Source organism: Protobothrops mucrosquamatus, unplaced genomic scaffold (assembly GCF_001527695.2).
Source record: "Protobothrops mucrosquamatus isolate PMUCROS unplaced genomic scaffold, P.Mucros_1.0 scaffold719, whole genome shotgun sequence".
Classification (NCBI taxonomy): Eukaryota; Metazoa; Chordata; class Lepidosauria; order Squamata; family Viperidae; genus Protobothrops; species Protobothrops mucrosquamatus.
In genome coordinates, this window is record NW_015386999.1 from 233,001 (window position 1) to 243,811 (window position 10,811).

The 10,811-nt window shown below is 40.3% G+C and overlaps 1 protein-coding gene across 1 annotated transcript; it reads right to left on the reverse strand.

The window, feature by feature from the left end:
- Positions 1 to 5,340: 5,340 nt before the first annotated feature.
- LOC107289555 (aspartate beta-hydroxylase domain-containing protein 2-like) lies at positions 5,341 to 8,720 on the reverse strand. The gene is made up of 3 exons (XM_015818331.1): positions 7,964 to 8,720; positions 6,579 to 6,692; positions 5,341 to 5,447 (listed from the first exon to the last, which is right to left on the reverse strand). The coding sequence occupies exons 1-3, from the start codon at positions 8,718 to 8,720 to the stop codon at positions 5,341 to 5,343; spliced, it is 978 nt and encodes a 325-aa protein (XP_015673817.1).
- Positions 8,721 to 10,811: the final 2,091 nt, after the last annotated feature.

Genomic DNA, 10,811 nt, shown 5'->3' on the forward strand with positions numbered 1-10,811 from the left:
TAAGCCATCTGTACCTGGAGCTTTACCAACTTTTAATTGCTTAATTACCCCCATAATTTCCTCCGAAGTTATTAAACAATTCATTTCTTCCCTCTGACTATTTGATAGTCTAGGAAAATGTGCTTGCTGTAAGTAATTCTCTATTTCTAAAAATTGTATATTTTCAGAGGCATATAACTTTGAGTAAAAATCCAAAAAAATTCTTTTAATCAATTTTTGTTGATATGTCACTTTCCCCTTGTAATCTATTTTATCTATAACTCTTGACTTCTGCTTCTTTCGTAGTTGGTAGGCCAACCATCTACCAGGTTTGTTTGCATTACAAAATGTGTTATATTTCATATAACGCAAATTAGTTGCAGTCTGATCCGCCATTAACATATTGAATTGCTCCCTAAGCATAGTTATAGAAACCTTTAATTTATTATCCAAAGGATTTACAATAAAAGCCTTTTCTTTTAATTTAATCTCATCTTCTAACTCTTTTCGTTTTTGCATCTGTTTATGCCTATGTGCATTATTCATATAAATCAAAGCACCTCTCATATATGCTTTGCTAGCATTCCAGACCATCGACACTGAGGTGTCTTTATGCATATTCAATAAAAAGAATTCTTTCAATTGATCTTTACATTTCTGCAAATTTCCCTCATATCTAAATAAATTTTCATTTAACCTCCAAGACCTTTTATTCCCTTCTTCAGCCAAAAGTTCCATCCATACAGGACTATGATCTGACAATGTTCTAGGAAAAATCTTGATATTCTTCACCCTAGAAAAGAAATCATTAGTAATTAAAAAAAAGTCAATTCTAGAATGAGATTGATGTCTGTCCGAGAAAAAAGTAAAGTCTCTTTCTTCTCTATTTCGCTCTCGCCAGATGTCTCTTAACTCCAGATCATCCTTCAAATCAAAAAAAGTTTTCAGCAATGTAGAATAATTTGAAGCTTTGAAGGAACCTTTCTTGTCTTTACTTGAGTCTAAAACTCCATTCCAGTCCCCCATCATAATAACTGATTTGTAATCCAATTGGTTTAATTTTTGATGCATCAACTTGTAAAACTGTTTCTGTTGTTGATTTGGGGCATATAATCCAATAATAAGACATCTGCTTCCATTCAAAATTAGCTCAATAAACACATATCTTCCCTCCTAAATAATTACCCCGCCCTTTTTCTGTGGAGCAGGTGCTATAAAATGTGTTCCCAACCGTGAGTTAATCAAATACTTTTGATCCTTTGCAGCAATATGAGTTTCTTGCAAACACACAACATCATTTTTATGTTGTTTCAAATAATGAAATAACTTTTTTCTTTTCTGTGGTGAATTCAAACCATTAACATTCCATGTCAGAAACCTTGCCATCTTTGGTGGCAGAGAGCCTCTGGAACAGTCCTTGAAGGTCAGCTGTCACTGATCTCTTCGGTCTTGTACCTCCCACTGGCTCTGACGTAAGTTGATATGCTGCAGGTACAACATCAGATTTTTGCCGTTCTTTTTCTTTACGTCTATGAGCTGCACGGGTCATTCTTTGTGTCTTAGGATCGTCTTTCATCTCCAAAAATTGCTGCTTGCTTTTCTCCTGTAAATCTATTACTCCTGATGATGTAGCTCCTTCAAACGCTTGTTCTTCAAGCAATCCTTCCTTTCTAGTAACTCGTGGAGATGATGGTAAACCTGCTTTCAAAACTGAAGTATAAAAATCTCTTGCTTTTTGAATTGAATTCAATCTGTAACGTGTTCCCATATAATTCACAAATATGCCAACAGGTATATCCCATCTGAATTGAATTTGTCGCTTTTTCAGCTCATCAGCCAGAAAAGCAAAATCCTTTCTTCTCCTAAGTATTTTAGATGGTATTTCCTTTAGAATTATAACATCCTGTGCTGCAATTTGGAATCTCTGCTTATAAAAGGCTTGAATTATTTCGTTACGAATTGATCTTCTAGAAAAGTAGATTACAACATCTCTTGGCAGATTCTTCTGTCTTGCGACCCATGAATTAACCCTAAAGATTTTTTCTATTTCTTTCATAATTTGTTCAGGTTCGCAAGACAAAACCAAAGCCAAATCTGCTGCAATCTCTTCCTTCAAATTTTCTTAAACATTCTCCTTCAATCCCCTTATTCTCAAAGCAAATTCCATATCTCTATATTGTGACATAATAATTTCATTCTGAGATAAATCCACATTCTCCTCCACTTTTCCAAGTCTATATTCCAGTCTTTCAACATTTTCCTCCACCTCCTCAACCCGTCCTTCTATGCATTCTGAGTGAGATGCCAGACCTTGAAGAGCTAACAATATGTCTTCTCTCATCTCTGCATTTTTCCTTTCAAAAAGCTCCTCTGCCTCTATTCGAATCTGTTTTGCTGTGTTCATCAAAGCATCTTGTAAATCTTTGAGTGTAATTTGGGGAGATAGGGGGGAAGGTGGAGGAGTCTTAGGTTTTGGCTGTTGAGGTGTTTGAACAGCTGGAGAGGAGACCGAGCCTTTCGGGGGAGCAGAAGTTCCCACACGTTTAGAAGCCATTTTTTTTTACTTTCTTTTAACTACTTTCTTTTAACTTCTTATAAGTCTCTTATAATTTCAAAAAAGCAACAAATATTGAATATACAAAGAGAAAAAAAAGGAATAAAAAGCTTGCTCTTTACTAGAATTAACAAAAACTAATACATTGTTTCCTCTTCTCTCAGGCACCAGATAAAAGTGAAAGTCTCTTGAGTATCAAACAAGGAAACACCCTTCCACAGCCATATTTTTCTTTCTTCTTCTAATTTAAATAACAAATGAAGAAGATACTTATTTTCTGAGTTAAAGTCTCAAGATTATCCAATAACCAATCCTCCTGGTCAGCTCCGTCTGTTTATAAATTTTTACTCACAGTCTCTTTAATTGACAGAGGTGGAAGCAGCGTCTGGCTTTGTTCCGAAGAACAAAGGCATCCCGAGGTGTGGAGAAATCACCGGACTCCGAGGGAGTTCTCACCTTCGTCCTCTAAAAAGAGGACTAGGGAACTCAACCTCTATCCGGCGAAGAACTCACCACCTCCCCTTTGCCCGGGGAGAGAGGTTTCAAGCCGCGGAACAGCTGTTGAGCGCTGTTCCTGCAGCTTTCACGCAGCCCTGAGACGGACGGCTTAAAAGAAAGCCGCCATCGGCGCGGCGAACGCCACTGGAAGTCCGTTAATTAGAAATCTTAAATGGTAACCAAACTCGATCAACTTTAACTTATAAACAATTTGTAAACATCAGCATGTCTACGTTTACATGCATAGATGGAAAATGTGACTGTAATCTCCACAACGTAATGGAGAGGACACAGTGAGTCTTTTGTTCTCCTCTCGGGAACTTGTGTAGGAAAAAGAGAAAAACTGCATTTAGAATTCCTGCTGGACATAATTAGACTTGGACAAATAGACATAAATCTGGCAAATAAACTTAGCAGATTCCACTTCAAAAGTGTGAGATGCTCTTTTTTGTGCGCGGTGTGCTTCTTTTAGCATATAATCCATGTACCCTTTAAAAGTATTATTTGAGGGATGATAAGATCCCACTGCCAAAGTTTAAAAAAAAACCCCTTAAGAACAAGTATAAGAGGTGAACAACAGTGACTCATACTGTGTGAGGATTTAAAACAAAATGTGTACAGGAATCTGATGGGGAAAAACGACAAAGACTTTTAAAAGATTGGAAGTCTTAAATGGAGTTTTTGGTGTAAGAAGAAAAGGCTGAACTGACGTCTTATGAGTTTGGGAATCAGAAAGAGAAGGCAAAGAATAAGATAGGAGTAGGAGGGCAAATTTCTGTTTTTCTTTCTTTTGATTCATTTTTCTCTTTCTTTTTTAACTTTTTATACTTTTATTGTACAGGTAGTCCTTGACTTACAACAGTTCATTTAGCAACCGTTCAAAGTTACAATGGCACTGAAAAAAATAGAATAGAATAGAATAGAATAGAATAGAATAGAATAGAATAGAAGCTGGAAGGGACCTTGGAGGTCTTCTAGTCCAGCCCCCTGCTCATGACTTATGACCGTTTTTTCACACAACTGTCACAGCATCCCCATGGTCACTAGATCAAAATTTGGATGCTTGGCAACTGACTCATATTTATGACCGCTGCAGCATCCTGGGGTCATGGGATCAGCTTTTGCGACCTGACAAGCAAAGTCAATGGGGAAGCCAGACTCACTTAACAACCGTGTTACTAACTTAACAGCTGCAGTGATTCACTTAATAACTGTGGCAAGAAAGGTCGTAAAATGGGGCAAAATTCACTTAAATGTCTCATTAACAACAGAAATTTTGGGCTCAATTGTGGTCGTAAGTCGAGGACTACCTGTACTGTAACATTCTAATTAAAAATATTTTTAAAAGTGTACAGGAAACATGAATGAAAAAGAGCTTGCTTGATTTGGGATAGTGATATTCCTGACAAATATGTGTTATATGTTCTCCTCATATACTAGTACTATCCTGTCAGTGATTTCAGTGACTTTTTTTAGAGATCTCCACCTTAACTCCTGCAGCTTTTAATCTCCATCCCATGTGATTTTCCCTCAACTGTGGTTGCACTTCCCGACATCAGAGTTTAATGCACTTTTTAAATAAACCTGGCTGATGTTCAAGAGTAAAATTGTGGCTAGTGCCTTTAATCTCATAAAGCACATCTTATGAGTAAGTTCTGAATGGTTTCTCCTGCAAGAAAAAAATGTCTGGACAAAAAAAACCATGAGTCTCTAAGGATTTTATTGGAATACAGCTGGCTAGAATTTTTTGAAATTAAATCCCTTGACACAAATGTTGAGCTACAGATATTGTGTAAGAATAACAATTTGTCATAGACAGGTGGAAACAGAGTATTATACTTTGGTTAATTCTTACCCTCCTTTTCTTCCCAAAATAATCCTGGAGAAATTTATACTATTAATACAGAACGTGGATTTCATATACTTCATTAAATTTGAGGGTAACTACTACTAGAGTGTAGTCAGCAACATTCCCACCTGCACAGGCTGAACAGAACAGTGCCGTAAAAGGAAAAAAAACAACAAGGAACTATACAGTGCAAGAAAGGAAACTAAAATGTCCCAGATCACAAAAATCTCTAGGATGAGTCTTATGAAAGGGCACAGAATCACCTTGAAGAAAAAGACATTTTCATGGCTTCGCAAATCTCTTTGTGGCTTTTGCATTACACATTGGACCTAATTCAGTCTGCAAAACAATGAATCTAGATCAAGACAACAGTGTAGGGAGTGGTTGAGTTTTTGTGAGGAGCAGCAAATATTTGTGAGATTGTGTCCATGCCCCCAATACTTGTTAGGTCAAGCATCTATCAACCAGGGGCAAAGATATAATCTAATGCCTGTCGCTCAGGTCCTGCTACGTTGGGATGCCAGAGATCAGCAATAAAAATCACCTGAGGTCCATCGCTAGGGGAACCTGTAACAAAGATGGTTGCAATTATCATCTCACAAGTAGTCCCAATATTACACATAGCCCTCAATTTAATTTCAAATCCTTTTCAACAATTGAAGCAGATCTGACCAAAATGATGTTTCTCACCCTGATAGCTTGCCAGGTGAAATGAAAGAAAAAATTACATCAAAAAGACATAGTTTGATGCTGCAAACATATGGGATATAAATGAGGTTGGCTAGTTTGTGGTTTAGTGTGATACTTGCCAACCATATTTTAGAACAGCATGTTGGACAAATCCAGAAAACCCACTCCATAGTTAATGGTTTAGACTAGTTAATCTGCTTTGTGTGCCCAGATAATTCAGCAAAACGCTGGCCTAAAATTTTAAACTTTTAGAAAACTTGATTAGGAGCCACCCAGAGTTGGTTATAAGACCGGGGATGGGGGCTATATAAATGTTTTAAATAAAAAGGTAAAAAGAGTTTACTTGATGCACTTTGTACTACCTACCCACCTACTCATCATACTTACACTGTGAATCAGAGTGTTGGCCGATTATGTATGTTTGGTGTTGTCAAACAATCACCAAAATAATAGAATACCAGAAAATGGGTAGGAGGATTTTGGTGCTACCTATTTTATCTTCGGACTTCACCTTTCACTCGCTTCAGCTCTGCCCATCATTGTTCCACAATGCAGCTCTGAACAGATTATTCCTGCAAGAAAGACCTTTCCCTGGAAATAAATAAAATACCCCAACCCTCCGTTAGGTGGAGTCTTAAAATTGTGCAATGTACATTCTCTTTGGAAAACTTCCCGAAATCCTACACAGAGAGAATGGTAGGAAAGAAAATTGTCTAGATGTAGTCAGATGGTCGTGAATTTAATAGGACAGCATTTAATTGGATCCATCATACTCTGAGACCTTTTAAAGAGGTCATGTCTCACTGTAGAAGTGAGATAAGAGACAATCAATCAACCTCGGGGTAACATTCCTAAAATTGAAATGTGCAGATGAGCACTCTTATTCAGGACAAATTTATACAATGGAGAACTTTCAAGGAAGTCCTAGTCCCCATCTCTTTTTTGGGAAGACAGATTTTTGAAGTCAACTCACTTCAGCCCTCACACATGCTTTCTGTGCTCTCTTACCATTATGGGCTGTGGTGTGCAAGAAGGAATCGTCCACCAGAAGGCAGTATCCTTCAGACCAGCACTGTGGTTCACCACCCACCACCAACTCACAACCAGGTGGCACTTTTAACCCTAGAAGAAGAATGAAGAAGCTGTGAGAGGGAGGCTTAATGAAGGATGCTTTGTATCCCACCTCCCACCCCACTCCCTCATACAAGAGAGAGAACAGAAACATGCTGATTTAAAGCACTAATGATGGAAAAAAACTTCCTACGCTGGGAGAAAGAGGGAGATGTCATTTGCAAAACCAAGAATGGGTATCCCATTTTGATATAGAATTTTTATCACCCCATCCAGAATTGTGGCCACAACCTGGGGACCCTCTTCTTGGTTTAGCAGAAAGTTAAAAAGCTGCCTGTCTTGCAAACGACAGTCATAGCAGGAATATAGAAATTACAGAAGATAATTGTCTACAGAGATTCTCAGTCATCCAGGTCATGGTTGTCCCAAAGGTGCTTTTTCCAAAAGGCAACTGGACTTTCTTGGCTTTTTTTCTTTTGAAAACCTTTAGCTTCTCATCCAAGAAACTTCTTCAGTAAACGAAGAAGCTTCTTGGATGAGAAGCGAAAAGTTTTCAAAGAAAAGAAGCAAGAAAGTCCAGTTGCCTTTTGGAAAAAGCACCTTTGGGACCACAGAAGATAATTGGAGACCTGGAAAAGAAGATCTGCACAACATTAAAAAAAACATTTTCTGAAAAACTCTACATATCCTCCTGCCTTCACTTGAGGTCAAATGCCTGATATTTTAATGTGAGAGAATGAAAAATTTTAAACTTTTAGAAAACTTTTGATTAGGAGCCACCCAGAGTTGGTTATAAGACTGGGGATGGGGGGCTAAAAATGTTTTAAATAAAAAGATAAAAGTAGTTTACTTGATGCTCCTTGTACTACCTACCCCACCTACCCATCAGACTTGCACTGTGAATCAAAGTGTTGGCCAATGATGCCTCTTTCTCATAGCACCTCCCCTGAAGAGCCATCCTACAAAGAATGCCTCTTCTGAAATGCCACTTTTCACCTGCAGATTTTCTAAAAAATAAGATTTGCTTATGGTTTTTGGAGCAAATTCATCTGAAGCAGTGCTGCAGTTCACAACAATTATTCCAATCTGCTTGTTTGGCTGCTAGTAATTATAAATAGCTTAGTTAATAAAATAGAATAATAATGATAAACCAAGCTTATAAACAGCTCCTGTTTAGGGAACAAAAGAGTTCAGGAATTAGGCAGCATGTATTACACTGAAAGGAGATGCTGGCAATACAGGTTTTCAGATACTGGGGCCCCTTCCCTACCAAGTAGGCACTGTGATCTGCCCCATTCATTGCTCCTCCAGCGTTCACTCACCTAGGTGGCACCGTACCCTGGTGTTCGTTGGCCCATAGGTGCCAGGTAGCACAGTTCCAGGCTGCAAGACATTAAAGCAGGCGTTTCCAAAGCAATTGGCGTTGATAAAGGTGCGTAGCGCGCTCAGTGCCTGATATGTCCATGGGCAGCTGCGGCAATTCTGTGCTATGCACTCCCCCTGTCGGTAGAGGTAATAACTGTGCCAGCCAGGGTTGGCGTTGACCATCCATCCCCGTGGCATTGGCGCTCCGGGTTCAAAGTCCCTTGCAATGCCCTCAAATTCCCGTAGGATGGCTGGGAAACTGAGTTCAAGAATCTCCACATCGTGACGCTGGGACTTGTGGGGAAAATAGGGGGCCAAAGGCAAGTCGGGGAGGTAGAAAGCGCTGGGCTTCTGGATTGCCATCCGTTCACCTAGCTGATAATGGGCTTGGTCCCGGATACCTTTGTGCAGCCGGTTCATACCTGACCACGAATAGCGCTTGGCGTAATCTCGCAGGCTGCGATACAGGCGCTGATTGATGGCATCACCCCTGAGGGTATGGCGAGGGCATCCTTCGTCGGTCGGCACACCTTGTGGATGAGACACAGGGGCTACCTGCCCTGTACCCACACGATAGCAGTACCAGATGAACAAGAGGGCTAGAGAACCTAGCACAGCTATGGCTGGCTCTGGTCGAGAGTGCCAAGTAGAGGGGTCAGGGAGGAGCGGGGAGAGGAGACCACGGAGACCCCAATCAGCCATAATATTGGGCATCTTCGGGCAAAGTTAGAACATCTTATGCAAATCTGCTGGCCTGCCCAGCCATTCCGAATTGCCCAGGCCAATTCATAGGGTGCCCTTTCAACTCTCGTTTTCTATTTCTTCCTGCTCATTTCATATTTTGCTTGGCTGCTGCATGGATCTGTTCTTTAAACAGATGCCTGGTTTCTGAAAATGAGTCAGTCATTTTCACCACTTCTCTCCCCTCCACCATCCCATTCTTCTCTCCCTCTATCGCTGTATCCTCTTCTTCTAAACTGGTTCTCATTCTGCCTTATCAATTCTGTCTATCTCCTCTCATCTGCCTCCATTGCTGTAATTTCCCATCTGTTCTAGTCCTCACTAGTCACCTTCTCTGCTGGTGTCCTCCATTTATTGCAAGACAAATTATACCTTCCCCAGACAGATGTGTTTCCCCTCCCCGCCTTCTCCCTACCCTTTTTTAAAATCTCTACCTGTTCATTTGTCCATTTCCCAGTCATTCCATCTTCTAATATTCTTGCCTTCTCTGTCTCTCCCCCAAATGCCTTTATCACTCTCTTCCCTGTGTGATTCTCTTTCTATCTCCTCCTGGCTGAACTCCTCCGTTGCCAATTGTCTACAGTAATTTCTTTTCATGCACATAGACTACCAGAGGCATCCAGAAAAGATTAGAGCTTCCCTTTCCCTTCTCCCCCCCCCTCTAATCTGCCATCCCTCCCTTTGACGTCTTCCTCTCCTTCCTCGTATCAGCACAAGCCGAGTCTTCCGCTGCATAAACAGCCATCCCAACCACAGCCCGGAACCCCCTGTATCAACAGTCTTCAAATGGGCATATGGGCACCCTGAGTGATTGATCTCATCAGTAAGCAATCATTTCTAGGGTTTGGGGGATGGGCGTAGGATTGAATGATGAATTGTTTAGGGCTGCAAAAGGTAAGCTGCCAGCTAGGTCTGCTTTAGACTAGGGCCCTTCCTCCATCTAACTGCAGCATAGGCTCAGCCACGTTGGAGGCAACCCCTGCCTGCAGCGCAGCCATCTTTCCACTCCCCTTCCCCCCTCCATGCATTTCAGGCAGCAGCTGATTGCTACATCAGTTGCATTTCTGAAATAAGTCTTTAAGCTGCACACCAATGGTTACTGCTAATCAGAACTTTCCTGTGAACCATCCTTAGCATCTTCCTTAGCAGCTGCTGGTACCTATATCCTAGCAACTGCCTGGCAACCACAGTGCCTCCTTAGCAACCATCCTCCCATAGCAACTTTCATAGTAACCATTGTGAGAGGAGATTAAGTTGAAGCCACCAAAGAGGGGAGGTTCTTTTTTCTGCCGCCCCCCTCCACCCCTGAAGAGCGATCACATCCTCACCCCTACAATCTCTACATCTGTCCCTCCCTAATTATTTCAAGAGTGCATTTTTCATCTTGATTGTGTGCCTGGCTTCTGAAGCCCCAGACAAAAAGGCCCAGGATAGGAGGGGTAATGGTGGTCATGTTGGTGATGGTAGACTTTTTATAGGAGAGTTATAATTGGGAGGCAAAACCTTGGAGTTGTGAGGGATGAAGGAACCCAGATGGGAAGTGGGAAGTTGGAGGATGGAAAAAGTCACAAACAATGTTGGTGCAGAGAGAGGAAGAAAGAACAGCAATTTTAAGATGGATTTTGTGGAAGGGAAAATAAAAGAATCTGGCACAATACGGGAACATTTTAATAATAAACACAACATTTCTGTGCAATGCTAAATATTGCCTTAAAATTGCTGGGGCCTGTGGTTTGCAAATATCTACAATAAACTAGAAGTGTATGAAAGTTCACAAAAATAAAAAACAAGCCATCAAACCCAAACCCACACTGAGAAATGCATAAGCTCAAATGGAGTCAGAGATTTTGCCTAGAATGATGCCTGCCTTGAATTTCCCAAAAATGACAACATAAATATTTGCTAGTTTCTTGCTGAACCTCTTTTGGAAAAAAATCTATAGGCAATCTAAGGAGCTTGTCATGTTTTACTCTTCTCATCTGCTTCTTTACAAGGAATGATCAAAATATTATTGGTTATTTTTGTAACAAAATGCATAACTTATTTTTTTTTTTTTTTTTTTTT